Source organism: Ceratotherium simum, chromosome 19 (assembly GCF_057802395.1).
Source record: "Ceratotherium simum simum isolate JZ-2026a chromosome 19, ASM5780239v1, whole genome shotgun sequence".
NCBI lineage: Eukaryota > Metazoa > Chordata > Mammalia > Perissodactyla > Rhinocerotidae > Ceratotherium > Ceratotherium simum.
In genome coordinates, this window is record NC_141918.1 from 15,029,790 (window position 1) to 15,053,252 (window position 23,463).

Sequence of the window (23,463 nt, forward strand, 5' to 3'; positions counted from 1 at the left end):
TGTGGGTCTCAGTGTTACTATCTATAGAGCGGTCACAAAGCCCCAGTACCTGTAAGTTCCAAGTGACCTCATGTTCCCCTTCCTTTGTTTGCCATTCAATTTAAAATTTTTCCTATGCTCTTCTTCACCTCATGGGCTGATAGTGGCCAGAGTCCCTTTACATGAGATTCTGCTTAAAACAGATGATGATGGAAAAGCAGACTCAGACACAATTCTTAACCTTTAGGAGCCTACTTTCCCATCTGTGAAATGGGAATACCATCTAACTACCGTGTGACTGAAATGGATATGTAACTTGGTATTAGCCACAGTAGTGGGCTTACAATAGGTGCTGAATAAATATTCGTTAAAGGAATGAGTGAATGGATTGATTGATTTACTAATGAAGGTAGAGTTTATAAGAATCTGTGTGTGCGCGTGTGTGCGCATGTGTCGGTGGGGGGGCTGGTGGGTTTATAAAGGAATGCAATACTTAATGTAACTTAGATATACTAGAAGAAATCAGTTTTCTAATGAGAAGAATCACTTAGCAATGTATGCCATGTTGTACTTCATACAAATAGGATTCACCGAAATTGTGAGGAGCACCCATTTAACCAAAAATTTGAACTGCAGGAGATACATTAACTGGCCAATCACCCAGCCTCTCAAAAAGCATGATTATGTTACAACAGTGTTGAGTATTAGAGAATACTGACTTCTCAGTTTTTATTCTATTTTGTGTAAGGTAAACATGCTGCTGGGGCGGAACTACTCACAGCTCGTTTGCTGATATAAATCAATCACCATTTTTATGAATAAGTTTAGAATAACAATCTGAATTTTATTACAAACAAAAATAAATCTAAAAAGCTTCCTTCAATTATACAGTATGCACAAGGATTTCTGCATTACATCATTTTACATAAAATGTTCTGAATGACAGAAGCAGAACTTCCTACCATTTGAAGAGAGGAGCTGACTGCTGAAAACCACATACACTTACAGAAAGAAACAAAATTTCACAGGTAAGGTCTATGATCTCTGGCTACAGGCAGGAGAGGAAACTACGAACATAAAAAAAACTTGGAGAAAAAAAGACATTCAATACTCTAAAATACTTCAGCAAAATAGTCAAACATTTGTAAACAACTTTTAAACATATCTCTTCACTATGTTGTGTTGCTATAAGGTAAATATCCTTAACTGACTTTTATTTGACTCAAAAAAGCTATTCTTACTGCTGAGGAGTATTTCCCTCTAGATTAGATAAAAGCTTTGTTTTCTTTCCCCAGAGGCAAGAATAAAATGTAATTAGGGCTTGTTCAGGGATTGTTCATGAATTTCTTACACTGCGACCTTTTAGCCACTTGCTTGTCTGTTTGCTATTTCCAACCAAAAAAAAACAAGGGTTAGAAGAAATGGTAAAACCAGAATTAACAAAAAATTTGGCTCCTTGTTAACATCTTTGTTTGAAGGGTGAGGACACTGTGGATTTTGATTATCCCTGCTACCTTTCTCCCATTATCAAGGATAATCAGGACTTAACAAGTATGAGCTTGGCAACACAACTACTTAAAAATCAAGTAAGGCTGAACTGCACTCAGTGTCCAGGACAACTACAGTACCTAAGATCCCCAGGAACTCACTGTAAACAAACAAGCAAGTGTGCAACAGCCTTTTTTGCATTGGGCACCATGACTTAAAACTACGATTTTCTTTCATTTACCTATTTGGATATTTTTATGAAGTGATTGCATGTAATAATAATAATAATAATAAAATTTTCCTTTAAGTATGTAATGTATAGCAAAATTAATGAGTAGAAATAAAATCTGAAATCTATAATACTAAACCCTAATGGAAAAGTCAAGCCTTAGTATCCATGCTTGGCTATCTCATGCTCTGAGATAATTAGAAAAGTCTCTGAACACTGACTAGGGGTCCCTTTTGGTGGAGTGACAGATGTACACACAAGCAGCCATGCTATGAATGAGTTCCGCTTTTCCTCAGTCTACAGTTATTTTCTGTGCCAGTTTTATCTTACTATTAATATGTTGAGCCCAATATCACTTTCAGCTAGGTGATCAAATTATTTGGGAATAATAACACTTCTTTTCCTTAAATGAAGTGATGGTAGACATTTATTTTCCAGAAACTGTCTAATTATAGATTTTGAAGAAGCTAAAAATGACACAGTTCAGTACAAACTGCCCTTTACCTTTATTGCTTGTATACACAAGGAATACATTATAAAATTCAGTGGGAAGAGGGAAAAATAATGGAAGAAAAAGTTACCTGCTTTAGTATTTTTAAGAATAGTTTTGATAACTTCTTAGATCAACTTGCTTATCTGAAATAGAGCAAAACTACAATACAATCATGATATAATTCTAATAATCACAGCAATTATGCTTTCATTTTTAATTTTCTCTTCATAAAACATTAATGCTATAAAAATGAGGTTGATGACATCTTTATTTAAAAGATACCTTGCACTGGTATCAAAATGTGACTTATTTTAATACCAACTGAAAAAATAGAGCTTATATAGTCTATTATTTCAATGACGTTTTATTATTACTTTTATTTGCAAAGTTGGTAGCAAAGTTATTGTTAACAATATAAATTTTCTCTTTATAAGTGTTGAAATTCCCTTAAAAGTGTTGAAAGGCAGCAGGCATTCTAGGAAGGGCTTGCAAGGAAAATCAATTATTTAACTGTTGATAAATAGAATACTTGATGAATTTATATTTACTTTTTTAACTTCCTTACTAACTTCTGATCTGCCAGGTTTTTTATTTGGTATCGTAAAAGAAAACTAAGCCCAAGCCTATTAGCCGGAGCAATTATTTCCATTTTCCATTATTTCTCTTCAGTTTTTCAAATATACAGAAAACAATCCAATAATCATTGCAGGAAGGAATGATCATTTAAGCTGGATTGCGTTCATTTACCTTTTAATTTCATTTAAGAGACAATAATATTAGAGTCATAAAAGCTTTACAGTTTCAACACATATACACGCAATCACAGAATTAAAAATCTTTATACCTTAAAAAAAAAGGTTCCATTTTGTTCAATGTATTATAGTCAAATTTTAGTCTAATGAAATATGCTTTTATTAAATACAGCAGCCGCCACTTACCTTTAAATATCTTATGGATGGAACTAAGTTCAGTACTGATCCAAGGATGCTGGCATCAAAGCACTCACTTTGAACTATCCCTAAAGGTTCTGCATTTCTATAATGTACCACCAATTATTCTAGATCTATAATACCCTGTCTTTAACTTGGTATATACCATATTTTGGAAAAAAATTATTCGTTTTTTGAGATGAGATACATGAACAAAATCATTCTTGAGGTTCCACCTCGAAAAAAAAAGACGATGTTTGCACATAGCAGCTAGTTTGATACCCCTGTTTTTGTTAGGCTAGCCTTCACACAATGAGCATGCATATACAGCTGCGGTTTACTGCATCTGTTCTGAAGTTGAGAACTGCTGCTTATTCAAGTCACAGATGCCCCCATATTATGCAAGGAGACAGTTGAATTGCATGTCCACCATGAGAAAAGGAAAATGAACGATAAAACAAATGCAGCAAACATAGGCAGTTGGCATTCAGAACACGCCAAAAAGCTAACACTCATGAATTGTCATTATAAGGGTTTGTCTTTCCTTAAAAAAAAAAAAAACAAAAAAGTCTTTCTTTGCATATTTTCAAATTTAACAGTCCCAGAGAATCATGAAGTGCCTTGTCGTTTCTGCTGCTGACTTCTGATGACCTCTAGTTGTTTTTTGCATTGCTGGTAGTAAGTAGAAAGGCTTTTGTTTTCATCTAAAAGCTTTTTATGTTCCTGTACCAGACGAGATGTATTTTGCTGGTCCTTTTCATCCTGGTCCAGTTCTGCAACTAGTTCTTGCCTAAAAACAACCACCACATAATAAAATATTATACATGATGGAAAAATTCATACTTAAATAGCCGATGATGAAAGCTCAATTAATTAGAACTTTTATTCTGGGTCTATCATTATACACTACTCAAATATAATTACGGGCTGAAATGGAAACTATCATCTTCTCTTTTAATGTAACCAACAAATATCATAATCTTTTAAATAAGTAACAGTACTTGGACAAAGAGTGAAAACAGATGAAACATAATACAAGTTTCAGAAAATTTTATTTGGTAACCTTTTTGTGTAGGAGGGAAGAAAAAAGGCTGGGAAGGGCTTTATCTGACTACAGGAAAATAACACAAGTTTTTATCATTCACATTCTACTTTTACACTCATGTACTTATATTCATATTCTGAAGTCACAATCCTATTTAACTATAGTGCAAAGTTGTAGCTAAAAGAACATTTGCAAGCTAATTAAAATAGATGCTATTAACTTAAATCTCTTTCCTATTTTAAAACAGTGAGAACAATACAAAGTACCACTTTGAAGCTACTCACTTTTGCAAACATTTTCAGGAAAGACCACCAGAGTCTTTTCTAGCCTGATAAACTTTTTAAAGTCTCTTTTATTTGGAGGATATTAAATATTAGCTTCTAAAGCAAAGCTACTGGATATGAGTGAATAATTAATGAAAAGTCCTCAAAAAGATTTCCTAGTAATATTTCTCATTTAAAGTATTTAAAATTGATTAAAACTGTCAAAATTTTCACATCCCCTCAATCTACCATTTGTCTTTTCCAGCACAGAACTCCCCCTTCAAATGATTAAAGCATGAAAAAAGTGTAGGTTAAATATGTGAAATAAGAAATACAGTTTTTTTTTTAACATGGAGTGCCAGCAGTTCTATAACCAGTTCTACAATGTGCAGACTCTAATATTTATTTCCTATCTAGCCTTACCTTTAAGATACTAAATTGAATTCATTTAAATCACTGTATCAGTAAATTGTGATGAAACTATTTTTTTCCATTTTTTGGAAGTAAAAACAGAAAATTTTCCAGAAATTACTTTAGAAAACACGAATTTTCATTTATTTAGATTCAAATTAATAGAGGGAATCCTATTACTATGTATATATATCTAGTTGCCATGATTTTTTTCCTACAACACTTCATTTTAGTTATCACCATAAATCAGCTTCAGAGGTATAAAATTTCATGAGGCGCATGCTGAAGAAAACCGAAGTATTTTCTTTTAGAAATTGAAAATAAAGGAGTATGGAAATTGTACTGTATTTCTTAAAAAAGGGAGGAAGGTCGTCTCTATAACTCTCAGAAAAACACATCTGAATATAAAACTTCCCAGAAAAACACTCACAGGTATGAAATAAAGCCCTCTAATGAGTAATTCTACCCTCCTAAACATACACTCGGAAGGCATATATCTACACAAATGTTTCTAAGATAAAGCACAACTGAACATTAGTAAATCAAATTATTTTACCTTTGTCCAAGGAAACAATAAATCTTTATGATAATAAATCTAAATAGCTTTTAACTTTAAAATACCGAGAACATAAAACACGTTTATGTAGTACCAGTTTATTTTCCTTAGTACTAATACAATACGATACACTCAAACGGGTTGAGCTTTGTACAAAAAATAGCCAGAGTGCTTAAAACTTAAATGTGAACATACATAAAATCTCCAAGTCAGAAATATGTTTAATGATTAATTCTAAAAATTATATAGTTTTCACGTCTTCAAACAATATTGCACTTTAACATATTTTAAACTCAAAACACTACTGTGTTTTTATTTTTATTCATAAAAGATAACTTACTTTCTCTGTAATAACAACGCAATTTCTGTTTGAACTTTCATATATTCTTGTGCCATTTTACAATGCTGTTCAAACACTGCCATAGATTCTTTGGAGTTTGGGCATGGTGCTAAAGGCTGAAAATAAATCAGGAATGTTAAAACATAATTAAATCAAATCTCAATATCTAGCTAAGATGAGAGTTAAGACAGAGACTGATATATTTTTATAGCACTAAAGCAATGACCTTTTAAAAATAAGTGTTCAACTATGCCCTAGAAAATCTCAGTGTCCTTTTGTCAGAGTTAACTCAGAACTTAAATTTATACTTGTTTTAACACTTTCGTAGTGATAGAGAACCATGACTCTTGGCCTCTGGTTTTACATTTCAGGTTGCCAGACTGTATTATACCAAAAGATGTTTATAGCTCTCATACTCATGAGGAGACACTGAAGTGCATTACTTATATTTTCAGTCAATATGAACATGACAATGTATCACAAAATCTATTAAGTAGAAATGAGCTTATATGAGTTTTATATTTTAATGTACTAAAATTAAAGAGCAAAAATGCTATTCTTGGCAGTCTTAAGCAAAGACATAGGAGTATTTTAAGATCACTGTTAGAATAAGAACATATGATTTTGCCAATTTTACATCTGATTAACTTAAAGAATCATTTATTTTAACTTGATTTTAAAAAGTTCAAGGAGGCCAACTGAAAGCATAAATACACTAATATACAATGACAGGAACACAACTGTCAGCTTTAAAGATAAATTCTCTAAAATTTTTCTAAGGAAAAAGTAAACATTCACTGAAAAGTACTCTTTTACCTGTAGTTGGTGATCCAGTGTAAGATAAGCCATTGGGATGGAGTTATCCGATCCATTGGTATCTGGAATTCAAGCATGTATTTTATTTATTTTCTGTCATAAATAATTGTAAACAAAAAGCAAGAAAGAATGCATGAAATGCTGGTATTTTTTTCCTAAGGTAAAATAAAAATTAATGCTACTGGTAATAAAAAAAGTCTATTTTTGAATTCTAAAGGTAAACGGGATATCCAATTACTAGAGATAATTAGAATGCAACCATACTCTCATACTTACAATTTAAGTTGGCTATAAACTGAGTAATATTAAAGCTTGTAAGCCCTTGTTTAATTAAAAACAAAAACAGTGATACGAGACCTTTATATTTTAAATTCAGTCTTCACTGCCCTACCTAATCAAATCTCACATCTCTTTCTTTCCCTGATCATGCTAACTTTACTATAAGGTTGTGTCAACTCTGGCAACATAAGTGTTCCTTCACAGGGAAAGGGGAAAAGCAAGAGATACATTCTCTTCCAGTGAGTCATCTTCAATTTATATAGATTCTAGTGTGAGCTCCTTATTCTGCCTCTCGTAAAGAGAATCACTGCAGAATATGAGAGATGTTACTGACGGGAGTATATCACACATACCAACAACATGGAAACTGTGGCTCAGTGTCATGCCCAAAAGAGTTAAATGGGTTAATTCAAACAACCAGTCAATTTCATCAAATTACTTGCATAGATAGCTTTTGTTTGTATTTCAAAAGGGGTAAAACTGCCATAACAACTTGTACAAGGAACATGAGATGGTCCCTTCCCAACATTAACATTTATGTACAACAGTTCCAGAAGCAGGCAGGATAATGTGAAGTAATGTGGACTTTTCTATTTCAGAAGCAGTTGCTTTTCCACTGTTAGTAGAGAATAAATGAGCTAAACAAGTGAGTTGTTCAGCCTTTTTTCTGACAAGTAACTCCTTGAAAGAGTGTTGTGCGTAAAGGCAAGGTCAGGACAGCAAGGTACCGCATCTCATGCAATAAAAAACTAAGACAGTTTGATGATTCAGTAACCTTTTAATTTATTGTTGACTGACATTCTAGTTTTTTTTTTTTTTTAAAGCCATTGAGAATGTGCTTGCAAGTAACTCCAAAAGCTAAGCTAAATTAGACCAAATGAGATAATGCATATAAGGAACACCATACAATGCTGGCATATTGTAAGCACTCAACATGTAGTGGTGATGGTTATTATTATTACTGTTATTGTTATTAATACTAAATGGAGAATTAGGAAGGAAGGGCAATTTTAAATAGTTAAGTTTGTATTTCAGATTGAAAAAGTAATGTTTATTAAATACTGAAGTGCAATAAAGAAAGAACGAGTAGTATTGCCCAGTAGAGCCTTACTAACTCTAAAATCATATACTAACATAAATGTTTTTCTGAAATGGTTAAATAAGAAATACACTTAATTTGTTATTCTCACCCACAACAGTAGTTGCAAACTATGCTCCCATGGAACACTACTTTCCATAAAATTAAATTTGATTAAAAATGATTTTCCTCTGACTTTATAGGAAAAATTAAGTGTCTTGAAAGAGTTTTTTCAATTTAACATTTCCACTCCTATTACTCTTGCTTAAATCTCTGATATTTGATATCTTATTAAATCAGTACCCTGTACCCGATATGTATTTCAGAATTAAGTATCACTGTTTCACAGCATTCTGGGGGTGGAAAAAAAGTCCAAGGATTATGCTATTCAAACAATTAAAGCCCTCTGGTGGTGGGGATTTAAGGTCTTTACTGAATTTCATTTTTTCTCTAAAACCACAGAGTGAGATTTCACTTTCTCAATTACACTTTAACTGAAATTTAGCTTTTAGTCTCTAATAGCAATAAGTGATCAGAGGATAGCAAGGTTATTCCATGGAAGTTTTTTTTCCTAATGTTTCAATTGCTAATCAAATCGAACCTGTTTTCCTGAATGTTGAGACTCACATTTGTTTGGTTAAATCAGGTGCAATATCTTTTCTGGCCCCTCAAACACAATACTTATAACCATCTCATATTCTCTAAGTATGTGTTCCCTTCATGTGGAATGCTGTCTTCTTTCTGCTTTATGACTAAAGAAAAGTCTCACTATTTTACGAAAAAGTTGTAGACTATGCCTGGTCTTATCTAACTGATTTCTCTCTTAACTATTAAAGCACTCAGCTTGTACTGCAAATTTAGTAGTTTATTATATAGCATGATGAGTTTACTTTTAATGTGTTAGTATTATGACTCTAATCAGGTTGTAAGCAATGGGCCATGTCTCACACTTCTCTCTAAGCAAAGTACCAAGCACAGGAGAAACTCTTTAGCGAGGTTTTCCCTTCTGCAGCTCCCTCTACTGGGTCTAGGCATCTCTCTCACTAGCTGCGCTTGGCTATGGATGCCTTTCTTTATCCTCACACTATATGATAAATAGAAACCCAAGAGCACTTACTATGTGCTATGATTATTAAGTCGTTATGCTCTTTATTTTTCTCTGAAAATATACAGAAACCGATCCCCTTTTAAATTAAAAAAATCGAATTAATTAGGTGTTTTAACCTACATATACACTTGTAATTTTTTCCTGAGTCTGTGGGCCTTCAAAGACAAAGCCTTTACCTATCTCTTCCCTGTAATTTATTCTATTAGCTTGATTATCAATACTTTTCTTAGAAATAGTGCAAAGCTGAACTTCGTGAATTATAAACTTAAACCAGAACATCAGATTCTAAGATTACATTCAAAATTTTTTAAAAATCATAACCACATATTTGCAATATATTTCAAGGCAAAGACAAAATCCAATTGATATTGCAACCTGGACCTAGGTATGGTTTCTAGCTATCAATATTTGGTGGTATTTTAGGTCCCAGAAAAGAAAAAGTGAGATGGGGGTTGGAAGGGTGGGAGAACACATAAAGTGGAAACACAGCAGTTAACAGAGAGGCACATAAGAGAATTCTGATTTTACCCTCATGAATTCACAATCTGCCACATGTTAATGGCACGTCTAGATTAGCCTAGGCTGAAGTCAGGAGGCCCTGCCAAGTTGAGTACCAGGTCTAGGCAAATGCTGTAATGTCAGAGTGAATACTCCCTCACCAGAGGGTTTAAGAACCAAAAAGAGCTGATGGTACCTGACGGTTAGTGATCAAATCTGTCAAGAGCATTTCCCTGTCTTCCTCTGAGGAGAAGCACGTCATGATGAATGCTACACATGTTCTGAGCAGTGGTGAATGTTCTGGACAATCCTAGGTTGGGCTGTGCTAGGGGTGAAACTCAGAGGCGTTTTTGCCACCACTAAATTTAAACTTACTAAAACTAGAGAGTACACCCGTGGCTAAACATAGTTCTATCTTAACGACACAGAGAAAAGCTACCCAATTAATTTTTTAAATTAAATTATGAACTTGACTAAACCATGCCAAATATCTATAAATACTTGTAAGCAGTATTTTAGTTTGTAAAAACAGAAAGCTGACTTTTCAATTTCAATTTAATTGCTGCTATTAATAACATAGTTGATCTTATATAAAATTCCAAATGGTTTAATTTTCCAAGGTCTAAGAGCTCATCTTTCCCTCTCTGACATAATAACATATAAATAACAATTTTTATAGAAGCATACTGATGAGTATTTACCAGGGTATTCTCTGAATGCCAAGGAAAAGTTAATTCCACTATGCACATAATTTCCTGCTTGCCCATAATAAAACTTCTCCATCACTAGATTTTTTTTTTTTTGCTGAGGAAGATTCACCCTGAGCTAACATCTGTTGCCAATCTTCCTCTTTTTTTGGCTTGAGGAAGATTAGCTCTGAGCTAATATCCGCGCCAGTCTTCCTCTATTTTGTATGTGGGTTGCCGCTGTAGCATGGCTGATGAGTGGTGTAGGTCCACATCCAGGATCCAAACCCACAAACCCAGGCCGCTGAAGTGGAGCTCGTGAACTTAACCACCACACCACGGGGCCAGACCCCATCACGAGATTTTAACACTAATATTTTGACTATCTAGTTATTTATGTGAGGGAGTTTTAACAACTCTTAACAGGCTTTTTAAAGGCTATTTAATAGAATATTTATACAACTGACATGAGGTCTCCCTATCAGTTAAAAATGATTCAGAAGGTCAATGGTGAGAAATTTTTTTCTCACTAAAATACATGATATCTTGTATTTTTAAAATAAAAGACTGCAATGAAGATGATTATTTTTACCATTCTGCTGATCTTAGTTATTTAAAAGATAATGACTTTACTGCTGTCATCCAGTTGTATGGATCATAATAGGAAAATCACAGACTGAAGTATCAAAAATACAATATGTTCCTATCTGGAAAAACCCCAAAACAAACCTTCTTCAAAACATATGTTTAGCATCTGGGAGAAAAAAAATACAGAGGGCAAGGTGGTCTCTGTCTCAGTACTCAAAAAGACATTTGTAAGTTTATTGCTAAATATTTGATCTATTAATATGAAAATCTAAACTACTGTACACTGCCTGCCTTTTTAAAAATCAGAGTAATAACAAAACAAAATGAAAATAAACACGATGAATTCAACTTCACAACTATAATGAGGAAATAGACTGGTCACCCGTGGAATCATCAGGGGTCCATGGATGACTTCGAGCTGGCTTTTCTGAGGTTGGTCCTGAGGTAGTGATCATTCGGACGCTAGGACTGGATGACCTACTGCTCACCTGTAGGAAGAAGAGACAAATGGTGATTTTTATTAAAAAAAATGATAAGAGAAAATTTCCATTATAAGGCAAAGGACAGACTTCCATTTCTATCAGTAGAGATCTTGAAACACTCTTGCAAAAAAATAAATCCTCTAAAAAGATTGTGTGTGTATATACATATATATATAAAATATACACACATATATAACAAGTTTATATGAATTCATACACAGTACCTCTTAAACATTGATGAGCTTGCAAGAAAGTAAGAGAAACACTCTGAAACCAGACATAAAACAGGATCATGAGTCTAGCAAGTACCTAAGCTGCTAGCCCGGGGAATTTCAACTGAACACCAACGACCTATAGCTTTTGTTTTGACTGCCTGCCGCACTCAGAGGAACAGGCATGAAGTCTGCGCCTTCGCAGGATGGGAGTAAGACTTGCTTAAAGCTGAAGCCCAAGAAAGGCTTCACTTTCAGGGGAAGAGGGAACTATGAAAAAAAATCTATCCTACAAAAGTAGATAGCAAGTAAATTTGTCTGTTTTCATAGTAGCTCTGGATGGAGGGGAGAAAATATATCTACTGTGAAGCCATAAAAAATTTCCAGAATTGACGGAAGATACAACAAATCCCAAGCAGAAAAAATAAGAGAAAATCTACAATATTAAATTAAACATAGGGCATATTATTATCAAATTCTAGAAAACAAAGACAAATAGAAGATAGTAAAAAGCAGTCAGAGAGAAAACACAGATTATCCACAAAATAATACCAGTTAGAGTCTCAAGAGCAACAAGGCAAGAGAGAAGACAGTGGAATATCTTCAAACTGTTAAAAGAAAATAACTGCTAATGTAGAACTGTTTAGCCAACAAAAATGTGAATGAGGTCAAAATAACATTTTCAGATGAGCAAAAACTGAGTCTACCATCCATAAGACTCTTACCATAAGAATTTCTAAAGTATGCACTTCCAGGAGAGGAAAAATTTTTCCCTGATGGAAGGGCCAAGTTGCAGTCAGGAATACTGGTAAACATAAGGACAAATCTGAATACTGACAATATTAACCAATGGAAATAACAACTAATTTACAGAATTACCAAACAAGTAAATAAGATGGTACTAAAATCTGAATAACAGCATAAGCAAGAGGAGCATCGATTTAAAAATCCTTATATTGTTCAGGATGAGGGTAAAGATATTAACTTTAGGTTGGGCATGAGTGTTAAAATTTCACAGGTAATTACTAAAAGTAACAATATATATAACTGCCAAGTCAGAACAATAATGGAAAGAGAAATATATTTATTCAATTCAAAGGAAGGGAAAAAAGGAGAAATAAGAGAAATAAGAGAAAGCATAAAATAAGAGAGAGCAAATTTCTCAGTAACCATAATAAATGTAAAGAGATTAAACTCTCCAGTTAAGATATTTAAAAAGTCAGATTGTCAGGCTGTTTCTAAGAGACATATCTAATTCACAGAGAGAGAGAAAACAGAAAGCTAAAGGATGAAAAAAGATAGCCAGGCAAAAACTACCCAAAATAAAGGTGTGTAGCTATATTAATATCAGAGCAAATACGTTTTAGGGCAAAAAAAGTTATTATAGAAAGAGATATAATGATAAGTGATTTAATTCAGAATATAACAATTCAAAATGTATATGCGGTACCTATACATAGCTTCCAAACAGATAATAAAACTGCAAAGAGAAAGGGACACATTCACTACCACAGTGAGATATTTTAATACTTCTCTGTAAATGATATATAATAGCAGACCAAAGAACAAAACATGCACACAGTAAAACCTGAACTCCATAAAAGCATGCTTGATCTAAAAATATATATGAAGCCTATGCCTAAAAATTGGAGACTATGCATTCTTTTCACACATCCATTGAATATTTACGAAAATTGATCATGTACTAAGCTATAAAGCAAATCTCAAAAAAGTTAAAAAAATTTCATATCATATAAACCTCATCTTTTTGTACTGATTCAAAATTAACCTTAAAAATCCCATATGTTTAGACATTTAAAAACACTTCTAAATAACTCAAAGAAAACAAAATGGAAATTAGAAATTATTTGAACCGAATGTTAACATGAATCATGCTAAAACTTGTGGGATGCAACTAAAGAGGCATTTAGGGAAAAATATTTAATTCTAAGTATTTATATGAAAAAACCACAAGCAGTCATAATTTACAAGCTAGGGATTTAACTTACATAGTTAGAAAAAGAACCAGGCTATAAGCTTCTCAAAAAGAAACAAAAGAATGAGACAATACTATAAAAATTTTGTGTTTAGTAAGCTAAAAAAAAAACTTAAAATGAAGTAGACAAATTCCAAAAAATACATAAATTACCTAACTTTGTATATATACATTATAGAAAATACCAAGCCCAGAGGGTTTTACAGGTGAGTTCTATCAAACATTCAAGAAAGTGACATTTTCCATCATAAAGAAATTATTCTAGAAAAAAGAAGAAACCTTCCTGACTCATCCTGTGAAGGCAGTAAAACTTGATCAATAAATAAGGACAGTATAAGAAAAACTACTAGCCAAATTCACCTATGAAAATAGATGCAAAAGTCAAAAGTCCTAAAAATTATATTAGCAAATGGAATTTAACAGTGTAAAAGCAATAAAAGTCATTTAAAAAGTGGAGGTTCTCCTACAAATGCAAAGGTCACTTGACATCAGGAATTCTATTAATCCAGTTCATCACATTAACAGATTAAATTTAGGAGAAAAACCTCAACAGACACATAAAAAGTATTTGACAAAACTTAACATCCACTTACAAAACATACATTTAATAAACTTAAATTCCATTTAAGAGAAGAGAATTTCTTAGACAGATAAAGGGTATTTAAAAAAAGTCTAGAAATGTGATAATATGATAGAAAATGGCATTGTGGGCTGGCGTGAGGATGACAAGGAGGCCACAGGTGAGGATTACACAGGAAAACTCACAGGAATTGATCATGTTCCATTTCTTAAGTTGCGTTGCGGGTTCATGAGTGTTCATTTTATTATCAGGTTTCATACCTTACATATTACACATATTCTTGTCTATGTATTAATATTTCATATATTAAAAATTCTCAAAGGACATATAAACTAAATGGATTTCATAAGAATTTCTTTTAAAGCAGCTTTTTTCTTGAACTGTTACTGAATATACAAAATAGGAGACTCAAAAAAGAATATGGAGTTTTATAATGTAAAACATAAAAAATATATAAATTCATAAAGAATCTTATGTCTAGTTTCAATATGTAAACACAGAAACACTCAAACTAAAGACTGTATAAAGTAAAATGAGAGGCAATATAGGAGTGGAAAGTACCCTTGCATAGAAATGAGCAGATGTGAATTCTAATTGTGGTGTAACATCTGATTTAGTTACTCCAAGTCTTGCTTTCTTTATCTGGAGAGGGTTTGGGGCTGGGTTAGGGATGTAATGACTTTTAGTGTTCCGTCTAGTGCTAAAATTCTGATTTTACGCCTTGAAAACTCACAATGGATTGAGGATACTAAACAGTGACGGGGACTTTCATAACACTTTCAGAGATAAAATCATAAAATAATTTTGAAGAAAAACTGATGGAATATTACTTTCATCTTGGGTAACTATTGAAATTGCTTCAGAAATTCCAAAAGCTTTTCTATATTATAAACAATTTTAAACTCCATATCAAATTGGTCTTTCCAAAACCTTAGTTCATTCACACCACCCTTACAAAGGTGCCCTGTATATCACGATGCTCATTCTGTTCTTCTCTCCTCCTTGTTAATTCCTCTCCAAACTGTAAGGCTCAACTCAGGTTCCCTTCAACATTATGTGCTCATTCTTGCTACATCCCTGGTTCTTTGTGCACAAAGCCAGACCCTGTGTTTGAGGGCAAGGAGTGTCTAGCAGTGTGCAGAACACAAAATGTTGATTTATTGGTTGTTATTGGATCAGTTCTGAAATTCTCACCCTAGCATTCCTGACCCTCCAGGGGCAGGTTCACCTTACCTCTCTAGATCATCTCTGCTCTGACAATTCTTTAAGCCCTAATTTCCCTTCCTGCTTTTAATCACGACCCCATATTCATTCAAGGATGATATGGTGTAATGCAAAGAGCATGTATGAAACTGAACTGCATAAAACTACCATTTTTATAGGTCAAAAACAGTCCAATATCAGCATATTCACATGATTTAGTCTAACACTTTGGAGACCTGGCTTTCAATCTCAGTTCTGCCATTTATAGCCGTGTGAACTTGAACAAGTAACTCAGCCTTTCTGAGCCTTCGGCTCCTCATTTACCAAGTATGGATGAGAAGTAATAGTTAAGAAGTCAGGCCTTGGAGACAATATGACCCAGAGTTTGAGTCTCTGGTTAGGTAAGTTATTTAATTTCTAAAACTCAATAGTAAAACAATGATAGTATTATCTATCTCATCAGGTTGTAAAAATCAAATGAAATAATGTACCTCAAGTGTCCTGACACAATAAAAATGCTCACTAAATGGCAAATAATTAGGTTGTTGTAAATATAAGATGAGAATATATGAGTAGACTTCCAGCTCCTAACAATTCCTTTTCTAGATCAAAATCACAGTTCTTTCATAAAACATGTTCAGTGACTAAACTCTGTCACAAAGACATTTTTCTCCTTTGAGCTTTGACTATATTTATAGTCCATTTCTACATAAACCTCAACTTGAGCTGGAAATGCTTTATATTACTCGCAAAGTTTGTGATTCCTCAAAATCATTATAATCTCCTAAGGGCAGAGACCATGTGTACTTTTATATTGTACTCCCCAGGATTCAGGAAATTGCTGAATATACAACAACCACATAATAAATACTCATTGAATAAAATAGTAACATAAGCTGCTGGCACTCAGATATAAGATTGGTGCTTAGGCTTATTTACTTTTTGTATATAAGAAGAATAAGAATACACACCAAAGAGAATGAGTGATGAAATACATAACTCTTACTTTTAGGATGCTGTTACCCTGAGTAAACAAGTACAGATATTATGACATTATTCCCAAGTCCTTTTAGCCTTCTTTAACTGAAAGCAAGTCTTGATGATTTAAGAAGAGTACAGTGATTTGACTACAGTTATAATTTCTACTGTAGATCACGAACAATTTTTCTTCCAAGTGCTAGCAGAGAAGTGTTTCAGAGTCAATGTAATTTTATGCTAATATTCTTACTTTAACATTTTTTTTTTTATTTTTTCCCCCCAAAGCCCCAGTAGATAGTTGTATGTCATAGCTGCACATCCTTCTAGTTGCTGTATGTGGGACTCGGCCTCAGGATGGACGGAGAAGTGGTGCCTCGGTGCGCGCTCGGGATCCGAACCCGGGCCACCAGCATCGGAGCGCGTGCACTTAACCCCCAAGCCACGGGGCCGGCCCATTACTTTAACATTTTAAGAGGAGAAATAAATCTAAGTGTTTGTAATGTGAGACTCAATACCAGTTATGAGAAATTAAACAAGATACAGTACAAGTTAAGAATTAGGTTTACAAAATATAAGAATGGACTTTGTCTATTAAAAAAAAAAGGCCACTGAACATTTGTCATATTAAAACAAATAATCCTATTTGGACCTAATATGAATTATAGTATTCCTTAAGTTTAAATCCTTCCCAAGAGAATTCTTTGCTACTTATTTCTTTTCACTTTCTACTTTCCAAGAAACTCTTAGTACCTCATGTGTACACTCACTTTGTTTGACTTGAGATTTCCTATAGCTATAAAACTAAGAAATAAGGCTAATATTTCTAGGTCAAGTTTCAAAACTAGTCTTTCTTTAAAGGTATAAGAAAGTTATAATGAGTTAAATTTAAATCCATAAATTAACTAAGTCTTTATATTTCAAGGAATTGGTATTTCAATGAATAACATTCATTATGTTATTCATTATGTAACATTAGCATATACAAATGCTAACACATTTGTAGAGAAAAACTTAAGAAATACTTAAAAACAAGCCATAACTAATTTTTGAATGCTTGAAAAATACAAGACATTAGTAAGAGAAACAGGTAATACTTGACAATTAAAGCAAAAATCAAACTAGTTTGTGGGTTAAATTTATGTTAGTGTTTACAACCTATTAGAAAAGAAGTCTTCTTTTACAGTAGCTATTTTAAAAAATCACTGGTAAAATTCTGATGGCCATAAATGCTCTCAAACTATTAAAACTCATTTAGGTTGCTCCTTCCTTCAAGACATTTATAATTACTTTATTCTATTCTCATATAAACTGCAAAGTTTAAGGATATAGAGAAACTTGACTTACCACAAGGATTGGATAAGAAAGTGGTTATGAGAGTACAGAAATGCCACAGTAACTTAAGGCCGCAAAAGAATACTAAGCCAAATTTAAACCACAGGAGTGAATTATCATGAGTAGCCGTGAACCCGAACTGGACTTTGAAGAGAACTTTATATTTGTAAAAAGGAATTGGGAAAAAATCTTTAAAAAAAAAAAAAAAATGGGCCGGCTCCATGGCTTAGCGGTTAAGTGTGCACGCTCTGATGCTGGCGGCCCGGGTTCGGATCCCGGGAGCGCCCCGAGGCACCACTTCTCCGTCCAACGCGAGGCCGAGTCCCACGTACAGCAACTAGAAGGATGTGAACCTATGACATACAACTATCTACTGGGGCTTTGGGGGGAAAAAACTGAATAAATAAAATCTTTAAAAAAAAAAAAAGGAATTGGGAGTTATTTTCAGACAAAAATAAAGCTTTGCTTTTTATGTCTCACCTGAAAGACTGGGAAGATATTTTCATAAGTCAAGAATTTATGGGGAGTGCTACTATTTAGACTGACATTTAAAAGCTATTTAAAACCCTCAGAAATTGTCTTAGTTGCTAAAATTATACAAGCACAAAACACAGAGATTAAATGTTGATTTACATGATATTCTTGCTCAAGTAACATTTGAATAATGTAAATATTAAAAAGAAATGGGTATCAAAGGGTACTTCCTCCATTATGACAGTCACAGATAATTCCATTAAATCTATACATGTCGGGGTGTATTGAAAACATTCTTTCTAATCTGAAGCTATAGGCTCAATCTATTTCTAGCTTCATTATAGCTCATTACAAGGAAATTTAAGAATTTTATTATTCTTATATGGTCTTTAAATTCTCCAAAAGAAAGGTATACTACGAACCAGAAATTATTTAAAACTGACTTAGAGCTTTAACAGAAAATTATTTACACTACAGGAGGTGCAGATTGAGGATGAACAAAAGTAGTATAATAAATTATATCCCTTAAATAAATAACAGCAATGTATAATAATACATCTCTTGATAGGTGATAAAAGGCCTTTAAGGCAAATACTCTTCATGATCTCTGACAGAAGCTTCTCTTATGATACAGAAAGAATAGAATGCCAATGGATTTACTTCTTTCCAAGTGCGATTTTTGTTTTATTTTCAGACAGTAATACACTATAAGGAGAGCAGGAAAGTGGTAAGAGCCTGGGAGGAACAGGATGAAGAGGCAGGCATACAACATGTATTAAGCATCTACTGTATGTCTGGTACTTTCACATAAGAACCCCAAGGGGTGGGTGTTTTGGTCCCCACTGGGAGATAAGGTTGCTGAAGCTCAGGGAAATTAAGGAACTTTCCCAAAGCCACATATCTGCCTAGTAAAAGTAAATTCTAAAGTCCATATAGAAATACAGTAGTATGTCTAGTTCTCTAAATAATCATAATTGCATCATCTTGCAGTTGTGCCTTTCATTGACTGCAGCCCCCGCCAAGAGAAATCCTGAAAATAGATCTATACTGGATACAATTCCAGAAGGGGTATGTAGGCATACACGAGAAGGTATCATTTCAGTGAAACATAGAAAGGCTCACTCAGCTGTAAAAAAAATAAATTTGTGCAGTCATCTGTAGAAATTTATTATCAAGGTGGGTTAGCCTTGCTCAACAATATGATACAGCTAAAACTCACCATCACTGAAAACTATATTAATTAAATAATTATATATATTTAACTTAATTTAATATATAAAACTATATTAAATAATTAATGATGATACAATCAGAAGCCAAAACACTTGAAACTGAAGAGATCTAGGATTACTTTAGCATGCATTACATTTGGTTTTATATGCAAGATGGAATGATGGAGTGTTGAGTTTGTGTGCTTTGGAATCAGATCTGGATTCAAAACTTGGTTACAGCAATTACTGGCAATGTAAGGGAAGTAAAAGACTTAGGTGAGTTTCCCTAACCCTCAGTTGATCTATCTACAAAATGAGGAAAATAAAAAGTATCAAATTTATAGAGTTAAGACTTAAATAACATATATTAAAGGCCTGACTGGCATAAAGTTGGTGTACAATAAATAAATGGCAGCTATTATTACTGTAGTTCTCTAATTGATGTGGGCATACGTCTGATCTGCCCAAATAAGCTCCTTGAGGACTGTGCCATCTTGGTATTGTCAATGCCCCCCATTCAAAGATCACCAAGAACACATCTGTAATGGGATGAGCTGGGTTTAATATTCATTGCAGTGAAGCAGAATGAACACCCACCATGGGGCACTTTGGGGTGTCTCAGTAGGAGAGTTTTAGAAAGAGCTTATTATAGGATTTGGGCTTTTGTTGAGTGATTTTAGGGAGGCTCCAAGAAAGGGGGGGTTCACTCTAGATTGGCTACTGTCAGAAAGCAGAGGCAATTCTACAGGGAGGGCAGAGCAGAGCGAGGATAAAGCTGCAATTGGTAAAGAGGCAGCAGCCACTCACATCAGGCGGGAGAGGGCAATGTTTGGTATTTTGTGGGTGGCACAGTGACATTTTTTGGTCTGTGCTTAGACAATATTATAAAATGGTCTTGTTTCATCTTATTTTATCACGGTCTCAGCGTAATCTTGTCTTCTGGCATTCTGAGAAATTGTTTATGTCCTCCTTCTAACACACTGAGGCCTCAGTGTCAGATCATTTCCTGGACACCAAGAAGCATCCTGGGCTGCTTTTTTCTTTCTCAGTATATTTTCAAAGTATCTATTCATTACATGTGCTTAATAAGATTCCTGAATTAATAAAAACCTGAATTAATTAATTTAAAAGTGAGTTGCATGTTGTGAGGATACAATCTTTTACACAACTACTTTTAATTAAGAAGCTTGCTTCATTCACTATTCCTTTCAATAGAGATGGCAATATAAAAACAACCAATTTAATTTTAGTTTGCTGATGGAAAGTCTAAGTGATTTTATTAAGATCAGTCGTGAATCAGGAGCCAAAGTACAAACTCTGGTCAGTTCACTTTCCTCTATGAGATGTAATGTTAAATTTTATTACTAAGTTCTCTCTCTTCCTCTGATGATTGTACTGGGTGGGCAAATTCTTTCCTACATGCTCTTTATCAATTTCCATGGCCAAAATAAACAAACAAAAATCCTCCACGCATCTGTTTAATCAGTGCTTTTGTTGTTGGTGCTGCTGAGTTGATTCTGGCTCCTAGTGACCCTGTGTACAACAGAACAGCATCCTGCCCTGTCTTTTCCACCATCTTCTCACCTTCTGACACTATATGCAACAATGCTCTGCTGCTATTCATGGGGTTTTCACGGCCAATTTTTCAGAAGTGGGTGGCCAGGTCCTCCTTCCTAGTTTGTCTTAGTCTAGAAGCTCTGCTGAAACCTGTCCACCATGGGTGACCCTGCTGGTATTTAAAATACCAGTGGCATAGCTTTCAGCATCATGACAATATGCAGCTGCCACAGTATGACAACTGACACATGGGTGGTGTGGTCCCTGACTGGGAAACGAACCCAGGCCACGGTGGTCAGAGCACCGAATCTTAACCACTAGACTACCAGGGCTGGCTAATTATTGCGTAGCCAGACTTTAAAAAGAACTACATTTTCAATTTTGAAAATCCATATTGTGTACACCTTTTTTCTTCAAATAATGAATGTTATTTTTATGAGTAATTAAAAAGATTTAATGGTCATTTATCGTAACATTTTTGGGGGAAAATGTTTTCATAGTACATTAGAATTACTGTTTGCCATTCTCATCACAAACTGGTTATTTTAAGTTTGTAACGCTTAAGTAATTTTGACAGAATGGATCAATTTTAAGAACCAGCTATACAATGGCTATATATCACCCATTTTAGAACAGGTTTTACTACCATATCAAACTCCCCCTGACTCCAGATCTTTTGGAGTAGTCCATGACAATTCATACAAATGACTGTCCCACAACCATAGCCTGCCTCAGTTCCAGTGTTTTACTACCTGAGGGTATTGTAAATGAAAATGGTAACATTCATAATCTCAACAGAGAACTTGAGAGGAAATAAGTAAGGCTTGGTATGGTGAGGTCAGTCCTAAACTATAAGCATTCGCCCTGGCAGATGCCCCTGACTTGTCTTAGAGCAAGCTTCTCATTCCTAGGAAAACACTTGGCTAGAGGTTCTCATAACTGGAATATCAAGGGCAACAGTAAAGAGGGTTAAAAAGGTTGAGCTCATCAAGCCTCTAAGGAATCAAAGCAAATACCAGATGTCAAACTGTTACTAAATGCCCTGTTAATGCTTTAAGTATTTGAGGGGGAGAAAGTGGGAAACTTCATTCAAAAGTTCTGGGGTCTCTCAAAAGCAGATTACTGAAAACAACTGTTATTAAATAAATGAAATCAAGATTTAAGGTCACTTAATATCATAAAACATAATAAATTAATGTGTATATATATATTTTATGTATGTACGTGTATATATGCGTGTGTTTGAGTGTGTATAGGCACTGTGAGAAATAAAAATATTTCCCAATATAAATGAAGATCAAGGATATTTATCATTTAAATATCTCAAGTGGCTTTTGTTAGTTAAGTTAGTTAAGTGATGGCTATAAAGGGCTTTCAAGTTTTTATTCACGACTACAAAGAATTTCTAAAATTTAAAGTATGTTATAAAAATGAGATAATAATAAAACCACCTTTCTAGGATGAAAGTACTAATACATTTTCCCATAAATTAAATCACACTGTTTATAATATATAATCCTATAATTTGACATGAATATGGACCAGAATTTTTATTACTTCAGATGCATGCTGCGCTCATAAAATTTATTTATTTCAGCACAACTGAAAACAAATTGACACCTCATAATTAGTTCTCATTCATTTTAAGAATATGATATAAATTACATACATCAAGTTTATTAATCTGAATAACAGAAAAGAAACAACGACTGAGCTGCTACTTTTATATACTTGGTTAGTTAAAACTCTGTACTAGTCAGTAATGGCATAAATTTTGGCACTGTCTGGATCATCTACAAAGAAGCAGTGGTAAGGAGATCAGGGGAGTTTAGAAGAGTAACCAGAAATACAAAGATGAAGAATGAAAACCTTAAAAACTGGGGTAGAAGTCTTTCTAGAGTTTATCCATCTGCTTAGTAAATATTGTCTTAAGAATATTTCACAAAAATATAAAGCCAGTGGATATGACAAATTAAATGATGTTAGAGTCCTCCAGGTATGTCAGTACCTATGTGATCCCAGAGAAGTGACACTGTATTTGGGAAATATTTATTCCCCTCATTAGTTAAAAGGAGACAACACTAATGATTCACCTTAGAGATAATAATAATGACAAATAGTTAAATTACAAAATTGAATACTTCCTTATTAAAGCATTTATAAAAACCACATAACATACACAGAGCACTACTGAATTAATCAAATTTCCATAAATTATCCTTCAAGATAAATTAATAATAGCATCTATCATTTTTTTCTAAGTATTTAAGTTCAAGTGCCAATGAACTTCTCTATCATAATATTAGGTCAACTCATGAAACTAATTTTGCTGATTATATAAATTATACTTAATTCTTGATTTCTGCCCATTATTATTCTTCAAAGACAGAGAACTTGAATGTTAAGTCTTACCTGGCTAGGTTCTGTTCCAGTAACAGTCAAGTCTTGGATGGATCTACGTCTTGGCTGTCCGTTGCCTTTTAAAAAATAAAAAAAGTAAAATACAGAAATTTATTCAAACAGACAATAAGGGTGTTAATTACTACAGTAGGAAGTTGGAATTTGTTGCTCCTTGGATCTACACGAAATGTTTGTAGGAAAAAGAATGAGTTTATTAAAAAAAAAAAAAAAAGATAAGGAAAGGAAGAGAAA

General features: G+C 33.7%; 1 protein-coding gene across 3 annotated transcripts in view; it reads right to left on the minus strand.

Moving 5' to 3' along the window:
* Nucleotides 1-798: 798 nt before the first annotated feature.
* Nucleotides 799-23,463, minus strand: part of MAP3K7 (mitogen-activated protein kinase kinase kinase 7) — a 69,330-nt gene continuing 46,665 nt past the window's right edge. Inside the window, exons 12-17 of one of the 3 annotated variants that reach the window (XR_015555225.1) lie at nt 23,224-23,288; nt 11,169-11,274; nt 6,550-6,611; nt 5,734-5,849; nt 3,128-3,908; nt 799-2,332 (exon numbers count right to left, since the gene is read on the minus strand). Coding sequence is in view for 1 of the 3 variants with exons in the window: in XM_014781116.2 (XP_014636602.2) it covers nt 3,728-3,908; nt 5,734-5,849; nt 6,550-6,611; nt 11,169-11,274; nt 23,224-23,288 (530 nt within the window). In the remaining 2 variants the exon portion in view is untranslated. Of the gene's footprint in view, nt 2,349-2,922; nt 3,909-5,733; nt 5,850-6,549; nt 6,612-11,168; nt 11,275-23,223; nt 23,289-23,463 lie in introns of those variants that run through there. The other 2 variants (XR_015555226.1, XM_014781116.2) reach the window with 2 other exon arrangements.